Source organism: Mastigoproctus giganteus, chromosome 10 (genome assembly GCF_048544385.1).
Source record: "Mastigoproctus giganteus isolate SK-2022 chromosome 10, ASM4854438v1, whole genome shotgun sequence".
NCBI lineage: Eukaryota > Metazoa > Arthropoda > Arachnida > Uropygi > Thelyphonidae > Mastigoproctus > Mastigoproctus giganteus.
The window spans coordinates 51,566,889-51,593,287 of record NC_143584.1 but is presented as its reverse complement, the minus strand read 5'-3'; the positions used below and the strand labels follow the sequence as shown (position 1 = coordinate 51,593,287).

The 26,399-nt window shown below is 37.8% G+C and overlaps 1 protein-coding gene across 2 annotated transcripts in view; it reads right to left on the bottom strand.

Moving 5' to 3' along the window:
- The window catches only part of LOC150079033 (twitchin-like), a 2,795,346-nt gene that overhangs the window by 2,284,851 nt on the left and 484,096 nt on the right, over positions 1 to 26,399 (bottom strand). For both annotated transcript variants that reach the window (XM_090382361.1, XM_090382360.1), the window contains one exon: positions 19,447 to 19,636. In XM_090382361.1, coding sequence (XP_090238487.1) covers positions 19,447 to 19,636 — 190 coding nt within the window. The remainder of the gene's footprint in view (positions 1 to 19,446; positions 19,637 to 26,399) is intronic.

Sequence of the window (26,399 nt, the reverse complement as noted above, 5' to 3'; positions counted from 1 at the left end):
TAAGGCAGGTTGCTTATGTAATAATTCTAAGAAAGTCACTGAAAAATTAGCTGATGTGTCTGTTGAATTGAATTGGTAGATTTCATCAAGCTTTACAGATAAATTTCATGGTTAGAAGACACTATAATAGTGAACCTGAACGCTGTAAAATCAGCCATTTGATATTACAGTGACGATTGTATTTGAGAAAATAGTTTTGAGTTTAAAGGCAATTTAAATGCCCTGGGGTCAGATTGTATGTCACCAGTTATTTTAACCTAGCAATGGTGTTGGGGCACCACAGGCGTTTGTTCCCTAAATAATAACATTCCCTTGTTAACCATAAATCAATGATTAAAAATCAAAATTTTTTTCTATCGCAATATCCCTAAATATGGCAAAACTTTTTTGTATGATAGTTTCTGAAGTGATTTTTTTTTTTTAATGTTTCCATAAATAAATTGTACGCACAATATAGCCTTAGCAGCCCTTGTGCCATTAAACAACAAACCAACAACAACAACAACAGAAATTGTGTGCAAGAACCTGTCAGGTACCCCAACCACATCTTTGGAGCCATTTGGCTTTTGTTTGAAGAGAGGCATGAAACCAAACAAGTGCCAATGCTTTTTTTTTATCACATTTGTTTAGTTCAAGGTTACTCGTTTTCCCTTCTCCACTAGTTCAATAAACATTTGCTTGCCTTACATTAGTGGTTTTGAAAGATTTATTGTTTTTAATAGATAACATGAAACCCAAAATTATCTCAAAATAGCAGTTATTCTGAGGGAAACAATACGTCATTTCAAATTCTGTGTGCTGTGAAGAATGGCAAATTTGAAATAAATTTTGACATAAGCCTGAAAATGGAAGTAACTAAAAGTATCAAATATATATATAATTTTTCTAATTTTTTTTATATATTTATATACAAAATAAGCAGAAATATATGCACATATAGGCAACTGCAACTACTACAACTACAATTTTTACATTTTACAGTTTCTTACCACTAATTAAGGACTTCATTTTTGTTGATTTTTTTTTTTTTTTACATTTAATCTCTTGAAGCCCAATGTTGCACTATACAACATCATAAAATTCCCCTCCCAGTCCAATGCTGCATCCAGACTGATTTCCGATTATGAAATTTGTTTTCTCACTGTACTGATTCAATTATTGTACTGTGATATATTTATATTTCATATAAAGAATGCTTAAAACTAAATCTATGTTTAAATTCAATTCTTAACAGCATATAGGGTGTTTTTTTTTTTTTTTTTTTTTTTTTTTGCATCTTCAAGTCCAAATGTATCAATAAGCACAACTGTTGGCATTCCCAACTGCTTCCCATATGTAGTTTAACATTTGTCAATGTTAAACTTCATTTGCCATCTCTCAGCCCATCTGCTCAACTTTTCTAGATCCACTTGCAGCAGCGTACTGTCATTAGTGTCCCTAACAACCCTGCCAACCTTCATATCATCTGCAAACTTGGACATTAAGCTTGATATACCATCATCAATATAATTTATAAATACAGAAAACAACAATGGACCCAACACTGAATCCTGAGGGACTCCACTAATAACATTAGTCCACGATGAGTAGTGTCCATTGATTACCACTCTGTCTTCTCCCACTCAACCATCCCTTTATCTATAGCAGCAATTTGTCTCCAATGCCACAATGCTCCAATTTGTTCAGCAGTCTATCAAAAGCCTTTCTATGATTCAAATATATGATATCAAAGTTATTCCCTGCATCCAATTCCTTTGTGACCACATCATAGTATCTAATCAAATTGGTCAGGCAGACTCTCCCTTAACGAAATCATGACGTGTCCGAGCTTTAACTGAAGTCCTGTCGAGATGATCCTGTAGTGCTTCTTTAAGCAGTGCCTCCATTAATTTCTGTGGAACAGAAGTTAAACTAACAGGTCTATAATTACTTGATCCGCCTTTGTGAATTGGGATCACATTTGCACATCTCCAGTCCATGGGTACCTCCCCTGAGTCCAAAGAAGCTCTCATAATTATAACTAAGGGTTTGCGTACTTCCTTTGCTGCCTCCTTTAATATAACTGGATAGATCCCATCCACCCCAGGGTGCCTTTTTTATGTTTATCTTCAACAATTTTTCCTCCACTTTCCTTTCAGTTATTAGAAAATCATCTTGCTCACTGCCAGAGTTTAACTCACCTCTGGCATTCCCCCCTCCCTGAATAACTCCTCATGGGTGAATGTAGATGCAAAATACTCATTTACTTTTCAGCCACATGAGCAGGATCATCAACAGTTGAAACATTAATATCCAGTGGACCAATCTGATTCATTCCTTTCCTTCTATTGATTACATAGGTAAAGAACTCTTTGTTGTTTTTCTTTGCATCCTTTGCCAAGGATTTCTCATAATCTGCCTTTGCCTACCTAATCTCCTTTGTGACTTGGTTACAAACCAGCTTATATCTATCATAAGCTTCCATGTCACCCATTAATTTATATGTATCCCGTGCATTTTTCTTCTCTGCCTTATCTGTTATTATGGTATGGTCCCGGTACAGCTTGTGGGTTGGGGTCTCTAGTACTGCCTGGGTTTTGCACTTGTAATATGGTACAATTTCTTTGGTCAACTGGTATTTCCTAGCTAGGTTCTGATGTATTATCCTGGCTAAGTAGTTGCATCTATGAGCGTACTCACCCAGAGTCGTCCAACACATCCCCCTGTGATGTGTTGGATCGTTTCTGAGGCCAGGTGGCATCGTCAACATGTGTCATCTGACATTCCGAGCTCCTTTGAAATGTATTTTCTATAGTATCTGGTGTTGATTACCTGTTCTTGGATGGACAGCATGAATTCTTCAGTCTTGGGGAAGTGCACCCCACTTGTGAGCCATGCATTGGAAGCAAAATGTTATCAATATGATCGTGATGGAGGTCATTGTAGTGTCTGCCATGGAGTGTCTTCTTTGCCTATCTTTCTGGCTTTGCTTCTTGTGCCATCTGGGCAGAACGGGGCTCCTCGCTTAGGTTGAGTGGGGTATACCACTTATCTATCTTCCTTATGGCCTGGTGTAGTGGTGCTATGTTGTACTCGAAGTAATCCTTCAGGTTAACTATCACTGTTGCTCTATCAGACCCCTTCCTCCCTCTTTCTGAGCTACTGTTAGTCTCTCCAATGCTGACTTCAGGTGGTGTTGGCGGCTCTTGGTCATCATTGTCCTTGTTCTTCGCATGATATCCTCTAGCTCGGTGTTAATTCAATCTGTGACCCCAAAGGAGTATTTGTTATTTGGTTTTTAGGAGCACTAGCAACTAAGGCCAAATTGCTCGGGGGATATGCGGTGGTCATTCCCAGACCTTTCCACATCCTCCGTATTTAGTGATCACGGGCTCGAACCCCGGTCTAATCAAGAAGCGTGTGCTACGCACTGCTGCTCCTGCCCACCTGGCTACGGAGGCACCCCAAAGGAGTATATTAATACTGGAGCTGCATAGGTGTTTATGGCTTTAACTGTGTTCCCTCTATTCAATTTTGCTTTCAGCAAGCTTCTGAGACTCTGATGATATTTTTCAGTCAGGCACTTCTTGATTTCCTTGTGCTCTAACTGCTCAGCCTGCATCATCCCTAGGTATTTGTAGGTCTCTCCTTCTGTCATAGCTTCAATCTCTTTACCAGTCAGCAGCTGGTAGTTTCGGCCGATTAATTTTCCTTGTGCAGTGAGTGGGTCTTGCATTTGCCTAAACCAAATTCCATCCCGATGTACTTGCTGAATTCTTCGGTCATCCGGAGTAGTTGCTGATGTCATCCGTGTACATCAGGTGGGTGAGGGTGTACAAGTTCTTTCTTCCTTCTTTGAGGTTATATCCATACTTGCTGCCGTTAAGCATAGTGGACAGCAGGTTGAGTGCTAGACAGAACCACAGTGAGCTAAGAGCATCTCCCTGAAAGATTCCTCTTCTGATGGGGATTGGTCTGGTTGCGATGTTCTCGACCTTAATGGTGGTACTCCATTTCGCCATTGTTACTCCTAGGAAGTTTGTCACTATGTTAGGAAGATAGTGACAAACTTCATAGGAGCAACTCTCCTAGGAAGTTTGTCCATCAGGCTCATAGTCCAGTGTCTCAACCACTGGGGCACCATGCCCTTTCTATTATTATTAGCCATATGGGTGCAAGGAAGCATAAGGCTTATGCTGCACCAGACAAAAAAAAATTTCTGAGTTATCCTGAGAGAGAGAGAGAGAGAAAACAAGTCAGAACTAGAAAGGAATGACCAAGAAAGTGAAGAATGATGATATCCAGGTCAGGACCCTGAATATGCCAAGCCCATGTTATTGTTGTTGTTATTTGGTTTTTAGGAGCATTAGCAACTAAGGCCATATTGCTCCGTGAACATGCGGTGGTCATTCCTGACCTTTCCGCATCTTCCGTATTTGGTGGTGACGGGCTCGAACCCCTGTCTAATTAAGAAGCGTGTGCTACTCACTGCTGCTCCTTCCCACCTGGCTACGGAGGCGCCGCCAAGCCCATACTCGTCAGATATGAGTCCCTACGGTTAAATGTTAGACCTTTCCGAAGAAATTGAGAAATTATTAGACCTTTCTGATTGAGGGGAAAAAGAGGTAGTGGTAGTAGTAGTAATGGAGGAATATGATGCAAGAAAGCAAGTGCATGAGCTTATATAGCACCAGATAAAAAAAAAAAAACACATCCATTCCCTCTAAAAGTCTGTCCAGTTCCTCCCTGAATTTATTTAAGCTATCAACTTCCACAATGACAGATGAGATGGAAGTTTGTTCCAGCAATCAACCACTTGCTGGTTAAAGGCAAATTTCCACACATCTATTCTACAATCTTTCCTCATTTTCCATTTATGCACCCTCAGGTTTGTAATCTGAGCAAGTGAAAGAATCTCATCAGGATTCAGCATTCAGGATTCTCATCAGGATTCAGGATTCAGCCTTATACACCTCAATCAGATTACCTCACAGGTTCCTAGTCTCCAGATGCTGCAATTTTCAAAACTTAAGCCTTTCTTGGTCAGAGGACCCCTTTATTCTCCTCACCAATCTTGTTGCCTTTCTCTGTACATGCTCAAGCAACTCTACATCCTTCCTAAAATGAGGATTCCAGACCTGCATGCAATACTCAAGGCATAGCCTAACCATTACCTCATTGCCTTATACAAAGGGATAATCATCTCCTGTTCCCTACTAGCAAAATTCCTGTATATCATTCACAAAACCACATGACCTGCTCTGGCAGTCTGTCTGCACTGCTAAGAAAACTTCATATCTGACTGCACAATTACTACCAGATTTTTTCATTTTCTACCATTCTAAGTGTAGTACCACACAGTTGGTATGTTTCTCTGGGATAATCCTACCCGTATGCAGTACTTTGCATTGGTCAATGTTAAACTTCAGTTGCCACGTCTCAGCCCATCTGCCCAAATTTTCTAGATTCGGTTGCAGTAGCACACTGTCATTAACATCCTCGCCAACCTTTGTATCATTTCCAAACTTCGACATTAAGCCTGATATACCTTCATCAATATCACTGATAAATATACAAAACAATGGTGGGCCCAACACCAAATTGTGGGGGACTCTACTAATAACATTAGTCTGCTAAGAGTAGTGTCAATTGATTACCACTCTCTGTCTTCTCCCATTCAACCACCCTTTTATCTATTGTAAGAACTTACTCTTAATAGAATACTGCTCCAATTTGTACAGTAGTCTTTCATGTGCAACAATGTCAAAAGCTATCCCGATTTCCAAGTTTATGATACCAAAATTATTTTTTTCATCCAGTTCCTTTGTAACCATATCATAGTATCCAATCAAAATTGTCAGACAAGACTTTCCCTTAACAAAATCATGCTGTGTCTCAGTTATTACTACAGTCTTGTCTAGATGACCCTGCAATGCATCTTTAACCAGCGACTCTATTATTTTTCCCAGAACAGAAGTTAAACTATCTGGTCTGTAATTACTCATAATATTTTAATATAACTGAATAGATCCCAATCACCCCAGGTGCCTTTCTTATGTTTAACTTCAACAATTTCTCCTCCACTTTGCTCTCAGTTATTATAAAATCATTAAGCACCCTGTTACAGTTTGATAAACTTCTGGCATTTTCCTCCCTTAATAACTTCTCATGTGTGAATGTAGATGCAAAATACTCATTCAGATTATCAGCTATCTGAGCAGGATCATCAATCAATCTGATTCATCCCCTTCTTTCTAGAGTTTATATAAGAAAAGAAGTTCTTGCTGTTTTTCTTAGCATCCTTTGCCAAAGATTTCTCACAATCTGCCTTTGATTGTATAACCTCCTTTGTGACTTGATTACAGACTAGCTTATATCTGCCATAGGCTTCTGTGTCACCTGATAAGTTATATGCATCCATGCAATTTTCTTCTCTGACACGAGTCTCATTAGTAGATCTGACATTCATTTAGAATTTAGACAGAATTTGCTGTTGGTGACATCATCAGTTGGTCCCACTGTACAGAATGTAACAACTGTCTGAGACCACTTTAGCCACCTTTACAGAAGAAAAAAACCCTTCCCTTTCTTTACCCCTGATGGTAATTATATCTTTAAATAAATCCCACATCAGTACTCTGTGATCACTGCCACCTAGTGGTTCCTTTATCTGCAAATTATTTATACACAAATAACCACTGTTGATAAAGAAATCAACATTACCCTCTCTAATTGCCTCTCGAACATGCTGCTGGTGCAGAAAACAAAAACAATCATACAATAAATCCACAAAAATCTTGCTAGTGTTTGAGTGACCAACCCACAAGTTCCAGTCAATATCTGGGAAGTTAAAATCCCCCATAATAACACAAACTGATTTACTGGCACATTCAATATTTCTGTAAAATCATTCATTGTATTCATTAGAGTGATTAGGGGGTATAACACACTCCTACTCTCAGTTTTGCTTTTCCAGTACTTGTGACACACCAGACTGACTCAACTATCCATCTATGTCATGGGTGAGGAACCTTTCTACTTTTTTGGAAGGCCATATCTTAATTAACCAAGATACTATTAGGCTGCATGCTGAGAATTTAATATATACAAAAAAAAAATATTTTTGTAGGCATATTTACAATTTTAATTACAGCCTGTTATGGTATGAGGAATTTAAAAAAAAAATTAGCGAAGACATTTATTTGTTTAACAAAGATGATAACAAAACTAAAAATGAACGTACTTACACAACAAACCATTTAATGACTTCTTTTTTTTTGCGACTGCTTAATGCCAGATAGTACTCTGATATTTGGTTCAAACATCATTGAGTGTAGGTTTAATTGGTCCTCCAAGTGAATATTCATCCTCTGAGATCTCAAGTTTATTTTAATTTGCGTCATATATGAAAATGTTGAATTTTGTTGGAAATGTTGGAAGCCTCCTCAACAATTCATGATGAGGGAAACAGACCATAATCTGCCACGCTGGTCCAGTGCGGGTTGGCAGATCGACCATATTTAGCAGTCAGGGGCTTGAACCCCGGTCTACTCAAAGAGCGTGTGCCACTGCACTCCCGCTCCTGACCACTCAGCTACGGAGGCCTTCCACAACAGTAGGTTGTACTAAAACAAGGTAGCATCCGACGAGCATGTTGACATGGATGTGAGTATTCAACAGCATTTTTTTTTAATATTTGAAGCGGATCTTTCTTCGCGTCAAATAGAGATTTCAGTATGTTATCTTCTGAGAGCTCAATTAATTCCATCTGTAATTCATCAGGTGCTCTTGAGATATTAATCTGGTGTGGTTTAAAGGCTAATTTCAGTGTGAGATCATTTTTCTCAAAATCAGCAACCCTTTCATTGTATTCTTCAATCAGAAAATCTAGAACAGCTGTTTATTCCTTCATGTCACATTTCCTTAATGATTTGTTTGTATCCTGTTCATTAATTACTTTTGCTAATTCAGGAAAGCGTTCAGCTTAAAGTTCCGATCAGGTAAGCAAGGTTTTGAAAAAGGTCCACCTTTTCCGAAATGTCTGTATTTTATGCCACATATCATATATAGATTTATCATATATTACCTTGGAAAAAAATATTGAGATCATTTTGCTTTGAAATTATATCAAACAAAAATGCAATATCTCTGCAGAATTCCACTTTTGTTAATTCACACTGACTCAGTTCCTCAAAAAAGCTTGTGATTTGTTTTCACAAAGATAAAAGTTTGGCAAGTATTTGTGTTTGGAACAACCAGCACACTTTAGGCAGATCCACGCTGAATGTTTTATCATAAAGCTGAAGCATGTTGTGAATTTAGGGAGTATATGATGAGAGCCCTGTCGATCAATTCGGCCCTGGAAAGATTGTGCAAGGCTCAAGGGGTAGAATTTTTTTCAGCCTGGTCTGTACTTGTTAACAGGAGAGACTGCTTCTACAGGGATGGGATACACTTAAATAGAAAGGGTGCAAGAATATTTGCCGATGCTATCGAGGCAGTGTTAGGTGGGTCGGAAAACTGCTAGCTTGGGAGAATACAAGGACTAATAGATTAACAGTAGCCACTGGCAGGGGTGAAACTGATTCTTGCACTGCTTCTATTGGAATGAGCCGCAGCCTGGAAAACAAGATGCAGGATATTTCAGAGACTGCTGGGAGTCATTGCGGTACAAGTAAACACATGGGTTGTGTTAAGGTAGCTAAGAAAAAGAACAGGTGCATGTATACTTGCGTGTACACCAATGTTAGGAGTTTAGTTAATAAATTTGATGAATTTGAGATATTGCTCAAAACATCAAAGGCAGATATTGTGGGGATTTCAGAGACGTGGTGTCACACAGATATAAGGAATGCAGAACTGGAATTTGGCGAGTACAATGTGTACAGAAAGGACAGACAGGATAGGAAGGGAGGGAGCAGGGGCTATGCTATTAGTTAAGAAACACATAAAATCCGAGGAAATGAAGGCAGTCGACATCGCTGGATAGTGCAGTGTCGAGTCAATTTGTCGTGACATAAGCATTGGGAGATCAAAATTGAGAGTAGGAGTGTGCTATAGGCCTAATGACTCTGATGAGTATAATAAGAAACTGTACAGGGAAATAGAGTGGGCCAGTAAATCAGAGAGTCTTCTAATGGGGGATTTTAATTTCCCAGATATTGACTGGAATTTGGGGGCTGTTCACTCACACACTAGCAAGGCTTTTGTGGATTTATTGGATGATTGTTTTCTACATCAGCATGTTCAGGAGGCAACTAGAGGGAGTAATACTCTTGATTTGATTATCAGTAGTGATTCTTCATGCATTAAGAATCTGCAGGTAAATGAACCACCAGGTGGCACTGATCACAGTGTGCTGAAGTGGGATTTACTCAAAGAGGTAACTACCATTAGGGGTAAAGGGAAGGGTTATTGCTTTTGTAAAGGCGACTATGATGGACTGAGACAGTATTTAAATTCTATACAGTGGGACCAACTGATGATGTTACCAACAGAAAATGCAAAATGGGAAGCATTCAAAGAACTTATCTTGGAAGCTACTAGGCTTTACATACCAACTAAGAAATATTGTTCAAGGTTTAGGCCTAAGTGGATGTCAGATGAACTAATGAGACATATGGCAGAGAAGAAAAATGCATGGGATACATACAAATTAACACGTGACACAGAAGCCTATGACAGATACAAGTTGATCTGTAACCAAGTTACAAAGGAGGTTAGGCAGGCGAAGGCAGATTACGAGAAATCCTTGGCAATGGATGCAAAGAAAAACAGCAAAGAGTTCTTTACTTATGTAAACTCTAGAAGGATGGGGATGAATCAGATTGGTCCACTTGATATCGATGGGTCAACTGTTGATGATCCTGCTCAGGTATCTAACAAACTAAATGAATATTTTGCATCGACATTCACACACATGAGGAGTTATTCAGCGAGGGGAATGCCAGAGGTGTATTCAACTCTGGCAGTAAGCTAGAGAATCTTGTAATAACTGAGAGTAAAGTGGAGGAGAAATTGTTGAAGATAAATACAAGAAAGGCACCTGGGGTGGATGGGATCTATCCAGTTATATTAAAGGAGGCAGCAAAGGAAGTAAGCAAACCCTTAGCCATAATTATGAGAGCTTCCTTGGACTCAGGGGAGGTACCCACAGACTGGAGATGTGCAAATGTGACCCCAATTCACAAAGGAGGATCAAAGGCTGACACAAGTAATTACAGACCTGTGAGTTTAACTTCTGTTCCAGGAAAATTAATGGAGGCACTAGTTAAAGAAGCACTGCAGGATCATTTAGACAAGACTTCAGCTATAGCTCGGACACAGCATGGTTTTGTTAAGGGGAAGTCTTGCCTCACCAATTTGATTGGATACCATGATGCAGTCACAAAAGAACTGGATGCAGGGAATAACTTTGATATTATATACTTGGATCTTAGAAAGGCTTTTGATACTGTTGCACATGGAAGACTGCTGCACAAATTGGAGCAGTGTGGCACTGGAGGCAAATTGCTGCTATGGATAAAGGGGTGGTTGAGGGGGAGAAGACAGAGAGTGGTAATGGACACTGCTCATCGTGGACTAATGTTATTAGTGGAGTCCCTCAGGGTTCAGTATTGGGTCCATTATTGTTTTCTGTATTCATAAATGATATTGATGATGTCCAAGTCTGCAGACAATACGAAGGTTGGTAGGGTTGTCAAGGACACTAATGACACTATGCTACTGCAACAGGATCTGGAAAGGTTGAGCAGATGGGCTGAGAGGTGGCAAATGAAGTTTAACATTGACAAATGTAAAGTACTACATATGGGAAACAGTAAGCCCAGAGCAACGTATCAACTCTGTGGTACTACACTGACAGTGGTATAGAATGAAAGGGACCTGGGGGTGGTTGTGCAGGCAGATATGAAGTTTTCTGAGCAGTGCAGATGGGCTGCAAGAGTAGCTCATGGTGTATTGTCGATGATATATAGGAATTTTTCTAGCAGGGATAAATAGGTGATTATTCCCTTGTATAAGGCAATGGTCAGGCCACACCTAGAGTACTGTAGGTCCATTTTAAGAAGGATATAGAGATGCTGGAACGAGTACAGAGAAGGGCAACAAGATTAGTGAATGGAACAAAGGGGTGCTCTTATGAAGAAAGGCTTAATTTTGCAAATTACAGTGTCTGGAGAATAGGCACCAGCGAGGTGATCTGATAGAGGTGTATAAAGCCTTGAATGGTTTGAGCATGCTTAATGCTGATGGGATTCTTCCTCTTGCTCAGAATAATCACCTGAGAGGGCATAAATTCAAATTGAGGAAGGACAGATGTAGGATAGATGTGAGGAAATTTGCCTTTAGCCAGCAGGTGATTGGTTGGTGGAACAGACTTCCATCCCTTGTCGTGGAAGTTGATAGCCTAAATAAGTTTAAGTCTCAGCTGGACAGGTATTTCGAACGAACAGAGGGGTGAAGTGGAAGTGGTTATTTTTTATTTATTTATTTATTTATTTATTTATTTTTTTTTGGCTGATGCTGCATAAGCTTGCTTTCTTGCATCAAATGCCTCTACTAATGCTAATGCTAATTGGCGATGTCATGATGTATTTGCTCAAATGTAGTTTACAATACCTATAACTTTATTTAATGTGTCACTTAAAACAGTATATTTGGCCCAAAGATTCTGCTGATGAAGAATACAGTGAAAGGAAATCAAAGTATCTGGATCTGGCAATTCTTTCTGTGGTAACACAACAAATCCTTCATGTTTTCCTCTCATGGAAGGTGTGGCATCTGTACACTCACTTACCAAATAACATAAATTCAGTTTCGCTTCACAGCATTTTTCTTTGAAGATGGTGAAGATGTCAATTCCATGTGTCCTGGTAGTAAGGGTACCCAAAGTCAGTAACCCCTCGTGACAATGAAAATCTGCAATAATAAACAAATAAAAAATAATGCCTGCGCTGCAATCCAATGCAATCGAATAATATATGGCTTCACTTTGGCATATTGCATGAAGCTGTTCCGTTATATTATGGGCTAATTCATGCTGTAATCAGCTAATTCATTTCCGATCAGTTATAGACTCCTTTGAAAGAAGTAGTTTGTACTTCTTAACCCTAGCTGAATCTAAACATCCCACAACTTCAATAATGCATTCTTTTATGATTTCCACATTGCTAAATGGCTTCCAAGTATATATGCTACTTTATGTGTATAATGTAGCATACATACTTCTTCCAAGTATATATGCTACTTTATGTGTCAATTCAGTGATGTCAATCACTTGTCCTGCTGTAGTTTTGCTGCTGCTTTCCATGTTTCATTTTCTTAAGTGCAGATTCGAGGTTCTCCTTCTAGTTTAGCATATTTGTTGTCCTTATGAGTCATATAATGCTGATATGCATTTTATTTCTTCACTGTTGCCAATATGGCATTGCAGAGCAAACATATCATTTTATCGTTCACTGTAACAATCAATACTGCAATTCCCATTCTTATTGAATATTCTCCTTTCTTCCTTTAAGAAAAGAGCATTATTTCTTGAAATAATTGGGTTACCAGTAAAAATTAAAAATGAAATACACAGATTGACTGAAGATTCAATTTTAAAAGAAACAAGCACTGGGGAAAATGACTGGAATGTCAACTGATACTGACAGCAGTCAGTGAGATGAGTCATCACTGATAAGAATAGCAACATTGTTAAATGAAGTTCAGTTTCAAGTGGAAGTGATGTCATATCATCTATATGGGAAACAATAATATTCTAAAGATTAGTGAACTAGAATAAATGCTTTATTTCGTATTTACTTTAATATATAATTCATTATTATTTTCCTTAACTAGAAAAGGCAATGCATACATTTTGTTTAACATGTTACTGTTTTTTCTTAAGAATTCACTCAGGCCTGTGACATGAATCACTCGGTGGTTGCCAGTTTGTGAATTACGGAGTTACCACTGACAGGCCTCTTGCTAACTACACAGTTATCAATATAAATAATTTTACCTCTTCACTTTGTTTTGTCCTCTATCAATCTATCTAATATTTTTATGCATTTTACATTTCTTTTGGTAATGTACGGTGTTATATAAAGAAAATAATGATATATAAAAAAAAGAGAATAGATTAAAATTTACCTTGAAAATATTTTGAGTTTGGTTTTATGTCATGAATTTTGCATTTGAGAGAAATAGACAAAAGGCCACAACTGGTACCCCAAAAGGCCACAGGTTTCCCAACTCCTTATCTATGTCAAATGGATGCACTTCCTTAGATTTTATGTTTTTCTTAATTAACCCCTCCTCCCTTCCTATCTTTTCTATCCTTTCTGTACACACTGTACTCCCAAAATTCCAATTCTGCACTGCTTATATCTGTGTGACACCATGTCTCTGATATCCCAACAATATCTGCCTTTGATGTCTTGACTAGCACTTCAAATTCATCAAATTTATTTACTATGCTTCTAGCATTGGTGTACATGCAAGTATACATGCACCTATTCTTATTCTTAGTTAGCCAAACATAGCCCATGTATTTATTTGTTTCATGATGACTCCCACCAGTCTCTGAAACCCTCAGCACACTGCCCTCCGGGCTGCTGCTCATTCTAATAGAAGCAGTGCAAGAATCACTTTCACCTCTGCCTGTGGCTACTATTAACTTTTAGTCTGTGAATCCCCCCCCCAAGCTAGCAGTTTTCCAGCCCACCTAACACTATCTCGATAGCATCAGCAAACACTCTTGCATCCCTTCTATTTAAGTGTATCCCATCCCTGTAGAAGCAGTCTCTCCTGTTAACAAGCACAGACCACGGTGAGAAAAATTCTTCCCCGTGAACCTTGCACAATCCCTCAAGGGCCGAATTGATTGACATCAGATAGGATGGAGTATATGCTCATCATATACTCCATCCTATCGTGTCTGGGCAGAACTGGTTAAATTCTGCCCAGAAGAACTGGGTTAAATTTGAAATTACTTTCAAAATTAACCTTAACTCATGACTTTTTTTCAGCATTGACACTGACAGTGAAAATAATGCTGGACTGCAAAGGGTTAATAATCAAACAGAAAAATCCAACTCATGATAAAACCTTCAATGATTTCAGCATGCTCCATGCTGATGGGATTTTTCCTCTTGCTCAGAATAATTGCCTGAGAGGGCATAAATTCAAATTGAGAAAAGACAGTTGTAGGATAGATGTGCGGAAGTTTGCCTTTAGTCAGCGGGTGGTTGGTTGATTGCTGGAACAAATTTCCATCTGTCATTGTAGAAGTTGATAGCATAAATAGATTCAAGGCAGAACTAGACAGGCATTTGGAGGGAGTGGATGGGTGAAATAGGTGGTTTTTTTTTTTTTTTTTTCCCGGCTATATAAGCTTGCTTTCTTGCATCATGTGCCTTTGCTAATGCTAATGATGTTACTAATAACAGTATTATTATTACAACATGATGGTAATAATATTGTTAAATATTCAGGAAGGTACATAATGCATCATTAGAAAACAATGTAGAAAAATTGAATATTACTAAAGATGGATATTTTCAAAAGTATATATTGCCTTACCATTAATATGCAGACAGCCCTCCAATGTTAATTGGTCATGTCCTACCCAAGCACCACATGTCGGACAACTCTAAATATAAATATGCTTGTGGCCTTTCAAAGAAACAGTAGCATGACTGTGAGTGCAAGTTTCTGTGGTTGACAGAATAAACAGACTTCCAGTACAGAATGATAATTGGGTGCCACATAATAAATCAGTCTGAACATGACATTCATCATTTCATCAGCACTGAAGATCTCTAGTTCAATGGCTTGTATGTGAACTGTAAATGGAAGCAGACTGGTGCTACCATCACAAAACAACTCAGAAAACCTCCAAATCTGACTGACACTGACACACACACACAGAGAGAGAGAGAGAGAGAGAGAGAGAGAGAGAGAGAGAGAGAGAGAGAGAGAGCGAGCTAACTGGGAAATGTCAGTACCAGTACAGTGTGCAGGATCCTACAAATATGTGTTACCACAGTCATAATGTGGTCATGACTGTAATACCACAGTTTTCTGAGAATAATATGAAAAATTACCACACCCAAGTTTTACGCATAAACGCTGAAGTTATCCAATGCAAACTCCGACATGCTAAATGTGCTTCATTCAGTATCTTGGGTACAGAAGAAAAAATTTAAAAAAAAATCATCTTAATCCCTTACTATGGCCCAAATATATCCCTTAAGCCTTTTACCAATAAGGGCAACGAGTTACACCAACCAAAGAAGTGGCAGAAAACTTTTAGTAATCATCTATTAGGACCAATTCGGAGCACCCGATATACTATAAAAATGCACAATCAACTTGGCACTTTGCTAATTTAAACTTTTTTTTCAGAAACACAGTTATATAAATGTTAATTCTAAGGAATTTTTGGCAACCCAGATTAATTCCATACACAATGATAGAAATACTATGGGGATATGAGGTATGTTACTCTTTCACCACTACCTTCAGGTTGTTTATTATGATTATTTTGAGTTAGATTATGATTATTTTGATTTGATTTTTTCAAAATCAAATCTAGGTTCTTAATGATCCTATTACTATGTATATATTAAGTGCAATAGCATCATTAATACACAGCCATTTCTGAGTAAACAGAATATTTATAAGGCAGCATCGTTTTAAGTTATATCTCATATTGTGAATACCTTCCCAACAAGTTGCCATGATATTGCACTACTACGAATAAGTAACGCTTCCCCAGTGGAGAAGACTAATGTTACTTATTCTCAAATAGGTACCACCACCCAGGTGGCACTGTTTCAGGGCTCTTTTGTATATGTGTGGGATAATAACTCCACTATCCACTTGTCCCTATTAGACTTAGAAAAGCAAAAAGGTAGAGGGAAAGTAACAGTAGGAGTGGAAGAGGAAAAGAAACGGTGTAGAAGAATGAAAGGGACAGTAACTCCTTCAACTCACACCACTCAAAAACTCATAAACTCCGCGAATAGACAATGCTTCCCCAGTGGAGAAGGCTGTTGTCTATTCTTGGAAACTCCGGACATCATCTGGCTCCCCCCCCGGTGCAGTTTCAGGGCTATTTGGCCTTTCTTCGGTGGGCGGGTAGGTACCCAAGTGATGCAATGATGGCAAAACAGTTATGAAGTATAACTCCACAATATGAGAGATGCCTGATGGTGTATGATGTATTTAGACTAAGATGCATTTAGGGCTAAAGCCTCAAGCTGCGAGCAAATTGTGAAGGCGTTGTGAAGGCATTCACAATATGAGATATAACTTAAAACGATGCTGCCTTATAAATATTCTGTTTACTCAGAAATGGCTGTGTATTAATGATGCTATTGCACTTAATATATATATATATAGTCTAAATTTGCTCGCGGCTTGAGCCTTTAGCCCTAAATGCATCTTGATCCTATTACTTTATTTCCCACCACCATAAAAAAAAAGGTAAAGTGCAGCCATTATCAACCCACTGCAGGATGGAAGCCTCCTCAACAATTCATGCTGAGGGAAATGGACCATAATCTGCCACGCTGGTCCAGTGCGAGTTGGCAGATCGACCATATTCAGCAGTCAGGGGCTTGAACCCTGGTCTACTCAAGGAGCGTGTGCTATTGCACTCCCACTCCTGACCACTCGGCTCCGTAGCCGAGTGGTCAGGAGCGGGAGTTTCCAGTATTAAATTCCAGTTTATTAATAAATAAACTGGAATTTAATACTGGAAACACTTTTAAATGCAGCATTCAACCCACTTGTAGCCCGTATTAGGAGATTTAAACCTCCCTGCAGTTTCAACTTGTGCTCACTGTCCAAAAGAAATCTCTATATTAACAACAAAATTACTTTTTTATTTTTTTATTTCTCTTTAACTACTGGAATTTACCTGCATTGGTTAAAGTGGACATACATTTTGCCTCTTCACAAAAAAAGAATCAAATTACTAGTTCAAAATTTATAGACCAGCTGTGTGTGTGTGTGTGTGTGTGTGTGTGTGTGTGTGTGTGTGTGTGTGTGTGTGTGTGTGTGTGTGTGTGTGTGTGTGCGCGCGTTTTCCCTTAGCTGATGCTGAGGGAAAACACACACATTCTTGCATCATTTGCCATTACTAATCCTAATACTATTGAAGTTATAGATTTTGTTTGCCAATGAATAGCTGTACCAGAGTAAAAAGATTTTTTTTTCAATCGAGTATCAGTTTTTATTAATAGAGAGAATAAACAGGCATGACACTTTTAATAATGAATTTGTTCTCTTTTTCATGCAAATTTGAATATATTCCAGGTCACACAGTTTTCTGTGAGTTGGAGAAAGCTCACTTTCCTCTCATGAAATACATGAATGAAAAAGAACAAGCTTTTTGGCTTCAAAAAAATCCTTAACTTATAGTTGTATTGTATGGTATGGTATGATATGCAATCACTGAAATTTAAATTTTTGAAACCATTTACTCATCAACTGTTACTTCTGATGCTCATCTCAATATACTGTAGAATACATTTTTTTCTATTCTTTCATGGATGTGGCAATGATATTAGCATTAGCAAGGGCACATGATGCAAGAAAGCAAGCTTACATAGCATCAGCCAATAAAAAAAAAAACGCTTATTTCACCCATCCCCTCATCATATTGCTTGAATTCAGGAAGTAATGTCAGAATAGAGAATCAAAATTAACATTACCTTTTTGGCATTACATTACTGCTAGAAAATAACAAAAAAAAGGGGAAGAAATTATTCCTTATCCTACCCTATCCCACTGTAACAATCTCTTTTATGTTTTAGATGATACTTTCAGTAAAAGAATTTGATCCTACAGATTTCCTTCAATTTATGATAAAGATAACCATGGTCACCAGTATCATCAGTTCTGGACCTTGGGAATTTCACCTCCCATAGGAATTATTAAAAATATTAAGTATTTAAACAAAACCTATACACAAAAAATCTCACAAGAAAACAGAAATTTAACACATTAACAGATATCATTATGCTGACTACAGTTTAAAAGTTCAAACATTTCTGGTTTGTTTCCGAAGATTTAATGAGCTAATTATGGAATAACTAAGTTAAGTTTGATCTCTTTTCAAGAGGAGATCAAACACTCATACAGAAAGGTACAGAAAAATTTCACATTTTTATTTCAACTGCTAGGGACTTTACCACTATGCTTATTCAATTGCTAACAATCAACATAATGAACATATTTGGAATCCTGTTGGGTGCTTTATAGCATTTTTATTATTCAACAGAGGTCAACTAAATAATAATTAAAAGATAAACTGAAGAAGTCAAATTTATACCAACCTATTTTTTTATCCTTTACATACACTGCTGCACACTGCTTTGTACACAATAATGTGAATCATATTTGATCTCCATGAGATCTCTAGCATCTGCAATTTGAATTCTGATACAAAGCATAATTTTACAACATCAAAACAAGCTGACTGTGGCCAAAAATTTGCTTACTCTGATGTATGGGAAGACCAATGTAACTGAATGGTTGCCCTTCACATTGGTTGACTGTCATAGTAAAAGCTAAGTATATAGTAAATTGAGGGCGGCAATCATAAAGAAGCAGGGTACACCAAACAGAGGTATATAAAAGAAAAGTACCCATGCCATTATACAGGGAATAGTGATGATACCTTGTTTCTCACTGTTTAAGATAAAATAATAAGTGATCAATTTTTTGACATTCCAGACAATCAACTGGGTCCTGTTACAGAGGCTATTGTTAATACAAATATTTTGTATCCACAAAATCTGAGAAGTGATGATTCTTTACCTCTGTCCCTCTTCTTAAAAAAAAAAAAAAAAAAAAAAAGAATACCTTTGAACAAAAAGATAATCTGATTAAATGCAGCTGCATCTGACCAAGTTAAAGTGATAGTCCTGAGTAAGATATTATTGACAATCCTGGGATGTTCCTATTGGTAAGTTAGCGGGGAAGTATCTGGATGTAGGTAACAATTATGTTTCTGTGATTCCTGATTAACTGTCAGCAATCAATAAGCTACCTGAGTTATTATTATCTCATACTGCCAAAACTGCACCTAAGCCCAATAGTTAGTTACTAACACACAAGGATTTTTTTTTTTTTTTTTTTTAGGATTTTTTATCTCACTATAACAGATAAAAATATAACACACAAATTTGTAAAATGTATAAAAATCATCACATATATTAAAATCCTTTCTTATCCATTCAAAAAAAATTTTATTAGAAACCAAAGCCATTACACTTGTTATCTCAGTACTATATGTGTGGTCACAAAGCAGAAGAATGCATCTTGAGAAATTTAAAAAAATAATCTTAAAATAATATTTACAAATGAATGTTATTTTAAAATTATCATGATCATTTGAATAGCAAAAACTTTGCTCTAAACATAATAGAAAACAATTAACATTTTATGAATCTCATAAAAGAGAGAACCTACCTCTCTACTTCCTTTTTCTCAACAACTTTCTTTTCTACTTCCTTTTTTTCCGGCTCTTTCCTAGATGGTTTGCGTTCCAGCTCCTTTTTTTCAGGCTCTTTCTTAGATGGTTTACGTTCAAGCTCCTTTTTTTCTGTTTCTTTCTTTTCTGGCTCTTTCTTCTCTGGAACTTTTTTTTCTTCACGCTTTTCTAAAGGCAAAATGATATTCAGAATATTTTAAAGTTTGCATAACTCTGTATTTTAAATATAAAATTTGTTATCAGATATAGAATGTTCATTATAAAAGAAAAAAAGGACACCTTTCCTTTCTTTTTAACAACCTTACTTCTTTTACTTTGAAGAGCAAAAATCAAATAACTGTGTAAATGAAAACTTGAATATTCTCTGTAATCTACTGATTATTGAGAAGACACTTTGAAATTTGTTTTGAAACTCACTTTGCACTCAGAGCCAATGAAATTGGTATTGTATAGGAAAAGTATAGTACCACACTTCAGGTGGTGGGTACAAAACAGAGGGTCACTGTGCAGCCCAACATGAAGTTTTCTGAACAGTGTAGGCAGGCTTCTAGGAACAGCTCATGGAGTTTTGTCAAGAATATACAGGAATTCTGCCAGCAGGGATGAGAAGATGATTACCCCATTGTATAAGGTTAGGCTGCATCTTGAATAATGCATACAGGTCAGAGGCCTAATTTTAGAAGGATGTGGATCTGCTGAAAGAGAAGGGCAATGAGATTAGTGAGGGGAACAAAAGTCTGCACTTACTAAAAAAAAAAGCTTAAGTTCTGCAAACTGCAGCTTGTGTAGGCAAGGCACCTGCAAAGTGATCTTATTGAGACGTTTAAGGCTTTGAATGGATTGAGTAAGGTCAATGATGATGGAATCATTCTTTTTGCGTTGACTACACACGAGGGGGCATACATTCAAACTGAGGAAGGATGGCTGCAGGATAAATGTGCAGAAAGTTGCTTTCAGCCAGAGGGTGGTCGATTGTTGGGGAAAACTCCCATCTCATCATGTAGTAGAAGTGTGCAGTTTGAATAAATTCAAGTTAAAACTAGACAAACTGTTATAAGGGATGGACAGGTGAAATGATAAGGTGGTTTTTTTTTTTTTTTGGCTGATGCTGTATAAGCTTGCTTTCTTGCAGTGGCATATCCAGGTATCATCGTGGGGGGATGCCAACCAGGTTTTCGGGTATTTTTTTAGAATGCCTCCTGCATTCTTTTTCTTTAATTTCTAATTTTTGGTTGGGGGGCATATGTCCCCTCAGCCCATGCCTGAATATGCTGCTGCTTTCTTGCATAATTTTCCACTACTAATACTTGCGCAATGTTTAGACCTAAATGAAAATCACATGAAATGATGAAAGCAGTGGAAAGAAGAAAAATGCAGGAGTGACTATAAATTATCAGGGGACATAGAAACCTAGAGGGAGTATAAACTAATCAGCAGACAAATCAATAAGGAGGTAAGCTAGCTACGGATCATCATGAAAAGACTTTGGCTAAGAATACAAAGAATAGTTGGCTTATGTTAACATTAAAGGGAAAGAGATTAATCATATTGACCAACGAGATATGATTGGCACAACTATTGATGACGCTGTTAGAGATGTTCACAAACTAAATAAAGATTCTGCATTTACATTCATATATGAAGGAGTTTTTAGAGATCTGAACAGCAGAAGTATAACAAGTTATAACTGGGAACTAAGTGATTTGCAATCAGTGACTTCTTACTTTATGCATGTTTAAATTACGCAAATTTAAAATAACACATGGCAACCATATTAGCATTAGTAAAGGCATATGATGCAAGAAAGCAAGCTTATGCAGCATCAGCCAAAAAAAAACCTCCCATTTCACCCCTCCGTTCGTTTGAAATACCTGTCCAGCTGAGCCTTAAATTTATTTGGGCTATCAACTTCCACAACAAGGGATGGAAGTCTGTTTCACCAACCAACTACCCGCTGGCTAAAGGTAAATTCCGCAGATCTATCCTACATCTGTCTTTCCTCAATTTCAATTTAGGCCCTCTCAGGTGATTATTCTGATCAAGAGGAAGAATCCCATCAGAATTGAGCATGCTTAAACCATTCGAGGCTTTATACACCTCTATCAGATCACCTCACCGGTGCCTAGTCTCTAGACACTGTAATTTGCAAAACTTAAGCCTTTCTTCATAAGAGCAACCCTTTGTTCCATTCACTAATCTTGTTGCCCTTCTCTGTACTCGTTCCAGCAGCTCTACATCCTTCTTGAAATGAGGCCACCAGACCTGTATACAGTACTCAAGGTGTGGCCTAACCATTGCCTTATACAAGGGAATAATCACCTCCTTATCCCTGCTAGAAAAATTCCTATATATCATTGACAAGACACCATGAGCTACTCTTGCAGCCCTTCTGCACTGCTCAGAAAACTGCATATCTGTCTGCACAATTACCCCCAGGTCCTTTTCATTCTCAACCACTGTCAGTGTAGTACCACCGAGTTGATACGTTACGCTGAGGTTACTGTTTCCCATATGTAGTACTTTTTCATTTGTCAACATTAAACTTCATTTGCCACCTCTCAGCCCATCTGCTCAACCTTTCTAGATCCTGTTGCAGCAGCATACTGTCAGTAGTGTCCTTAACAACCTTGCAAACCTTTGTATCATCTGCAAACTTGGACATTAAGTTTGATATACCATCATCAATATCATTTATAAATACAGAACACAACAACAGACCCAACACTGAACCCTGAAGGACTCCACTAATAACATTAGTCCATGATGAGTAGTGTCCATTGATTACCACTCTCTGTCTTCTCCCCCTCAACCATCCCTTTATCCACAGCAGCAATTTGTCTCCAATGCCACACTCCTCCAATTTGTGCAGCGGTCTTCCATGCACAACAGTATCAAAAGCCTTTCTGAGATCCAAATATATAATATCAAAGTTATTCCCTGCATCCAGTTCTTTTGTGACTGCATTATACTAGCCATTCAAATTGATCACGCAAGACTTTCCATTAACAAAACCATGCTGTGTCTGAGCTATAACTGAAGTCTTGTCTAGATGATCCTGCAGTGCTTCTTTAACCAGTGCCTCCATTAATTTTCCTGGAACAGAAGTTAAACTCACAGGTCTATAATTACTTGTGTCAGCCTTTGATCCTCCTTTGTGAATCGGGGGTCACATTTGCACATCTCCAGTCTATGGGTATCTCCCCTGATTCCAGAGAAGCTCTCATAATTATGGCTAAGGGTTTGCTTACTTCATTTGCTGCCTCCTTTAATATAACTGGATAGATACCATCCACCCCGGGTGCCTTTTTTATGTTTATCCTCAACAATTTCTCCTCCACTTTCCTCTCAGTTATTACAAAATCATCTAGCTCACTGCCAGAGTTTACTTCACCTCTGGCATTCCGCTTCCTAAATAACTCCTTATGTGTGAATTTAGATGAAAAATACTCGTTTAGTTTGTTAGCCACCTGAGCAGGATCATCAGCAGTTGAACCATCAAAATCCGGTGGACCAAACTGATTCATCCCTTTCCTTCTAGAGTTTACATAGGTAAAGAACGTTTTTCTGTTTTTATTTGCATCCTTTGCCAAGAATTTCTCATAATCTGCCTTTGGATGCCTAATCTCCTTTGTGACTTGGTTACAGACCAGCTTATATCTATCATAGGCTTCCATGTCACCCATTAATTTATATGTATCCCATGCATTTTTCTTCTCTGCCATATGTCTCATTAGTTCATCTGACATCCATTTAGGCCTAAACCTTGAAAAATATTTCTTAGTTGGTATGTAAAGCCTAGTAGCTTCCAAGATAAATTCTTTGAATTTGCTGTTGGTAACATCATCAGTTGGTCCCATTGTATAGAATTTAATTACTGTTTCAGACCATCGTAGTCACCTTTATGAAAGCAAAAACCCTTCCCTTTACCCCTGATGGTAGTTACCTCTTTGAGTAACTCCAACTTAAGCACACTGTGATCACTGCCACCTAGTGGTTCCTTTATCTGCAGATTCTTAATGCATGAAGAATTACTACTAGTAATCAGATCAAGAGTATTACTCCCTCTAGTTGCCTCCCGAACATGATGATGTAGAAAACAATCATCCAATAAATCCACAAAAGCCTTGCTAGTGTGTGAGTGACTAATCCACAAATTCCAGTCAATATCTGGGAAATTAAAATCCCCCATTATAAGACTCTGATTTACTGGCCCACTCTATTTCCCTGTACAGTTTCTTATTATACTCATCAGAGTCATTAGGCCTATAGCACACTCCTACTCTCAATTTTGATCTCCCAATGCTTATGTCACACCAAACTGACTCGACACTGCACTGTCCAGCGATGTCAACTGGCTTCATTTCCTTGGATTTTATATGTTTCTTAACTAATAGCATAACCCCTGCTCCCTCCCTTCCTATCCTGTCTGTCCTTTCTGTACACATTGTACTCGCCAAATTCCAGTTCTGCATTCCTTATATCTGTGTGACACCACTTCTCTGATATCTCAACAATATCTGCCTTTGATGTTTTGAACAATACCTCAAATTCATCAAATTTATTTTCTAAACTCCTAGCATTGATGTACAGGAAAAGTATACATGTACATGTTCCTATTCTTATCTACCCTAACACAACCCATATGTTTACTTGTACCGCAATGATTCCCAGCAGTCTCTGAAATATCCTGCATCTTGTTTTCCAGGCTGCTGCTCATTGCAATAGAAGCAGTGTAAGAATCACTTTCACCTCTACCAGTGGCTACTGTTAATCTATTAGTCCTCGTATCCCCCCAAGCTAGCAGTTTTCCAACCTGCCTAACACTGCCTCAATAGCATCAGCAAATATTCTTGCACCCTTTCTATTTAAGTGTATCCCATACCTGTAGAAGCAGTCTCTAAGTGTACCTCATCTCCGTAGGAGCAGTCATATTTATGAAAAGCAGCACAAGAGGGGGGGGGGAAAACATACCCAAACAAATATTCAACTTTGATAAAACAGATTTATATTGTAAAAAAAATGTCTGATCGCACTTATATTTCCATTGCTGAAAAGAATGTGCCTAGCTTTAAGGCAGCAAAAGATCAGCTAACAGTTCTGTTTGGTGCTAATATGGAGGGTCATAAACTGAAACCTGTGTGCATTTACCACTATCAAAATCCACATGCCCTTAAAGATTACGACAAATTGTACATGCCCACACATAATTTCTTGCCAATATTGGCAAGAAGTTACATAAACTTCTAACCCTGACCTCTGTTCCAAGGCAAATGATGGAGTCAGTGGTTAAAGAAGCAATGAAGGATCACCTTGACAGGAATGTAAAAACCATTATGTAAAAATCACAGCATGGATTTGTTAATGCGATCATGTCTGAACAACATGATTAGTTACTATGGTACAGTAATAAAGGAGCCAGATACAAAAAAAAAAAATTATATATTTAGATTTGAATAAAGCTTTTTAAACTGTTCCACATGAAAGACTGCTTTACACAGTGGAGCAGTGTGCATTAGGAGCACATTACCACTACCAAACAGATGTTTGAATGCAGAAGAGAGAGGGTGGCTATAGATGGGCACTTCTCTTCTTGCACTAATTTGCTTTGGGCTGATATCAATAGTGAAATCCCTCAGGGATCAGTGTTGTGTCCCCCCATTGTTTTCAATATTTATTAAGGATACTGATAAAGGCATATCAAGCTTATTATCTAAATATGCAGATGATACAAAGAATGGCAGTGTGTTAATGACAGGAATCAAGATGTACTACTGCAATATCAGATCTAGGAAAAATTAGGTAAATGGGCTGAGATGTGGCAACTGAGATTTAACATTGCTAAAGGCAAGAATTACATATGAGTTTCAGTAACCCAAGGATAAAATACTATTTAGGTGGTATTATTCGGGACTACCACCTTGAATGTGATACCACACTCCAGATGGTGGAAAATGAAAGAGATCAAGGGATAATTATACAATTCAATGTAAAGTGCTCCAAGCAGTACAAAGGCTGCTAGGACAGCTCTTAAGGTTCTATCAATCAATAATATACAGGAATTTTACCAACATGGACAAGGAGATGATCATCCCATTGTAAAGGTTAAGCCCCATCCTGAGTACTGCATGTAGGTCTGGAAGCCTCATCTTAAGAAGGATGTTAATCTATTTGAACTGGTGCAGAGAAGAGTAATCAGTTTAGTCAAGGGCACAAAAGGGTACTCCTTAAAGGACTTAGTTCTGCAAATTGAAAACAAGGCACTTGCAAGAAGACCTGAATAAAGTACATGATAGCTTTAAATGGATTTCATAAGCTATATGCTGATGGCAACCTTACTCTTTCTCAGACAACACACACAAAGGGAGATAAACTCAAATTGAAAAAGGATGGTTACAGAACAGACAAATTATTATTATTACATTTTTTTTTTATTGTATGATGTGAGCAATACATGATTCGGAGAGTACGGCACCATCATAATATCCAAGCCTGAGGCATGATTCGAACCTGCAACCTTTGGGTTGCCAGGCAGGCACTTTACCCACCCGGCTAGCCTGGTTGACAAATTATTATTAGAGGAGATGGATAGGGGTTGTGCGTTTTTTTTTTTTTTTTTTTTTTTTTTTTTGGCTGATGCTGATGATATTCTTGCTTCCTTGGATCATTTTTCCTGTTTCCAACTTACCCACCATCAGTACCCTGGGATTGGGATTAAAAAAAAAAAAAAAAAAAAAAGGAAATATTCAAAAGAAATTTTGAATATTGCAATATTTATTTATTTGCTTTAGGCTGATATCAACAGAAATTGAAAATTAAAATAAACATAAGCGATTCCAACTTAAGAAGCTAAAAACAAAAGTATACATTCATTTGCAACTATAATAAGTGCAGTCTAGTTATAGACCAAACAGAATAGAAAATTGGCAGACAG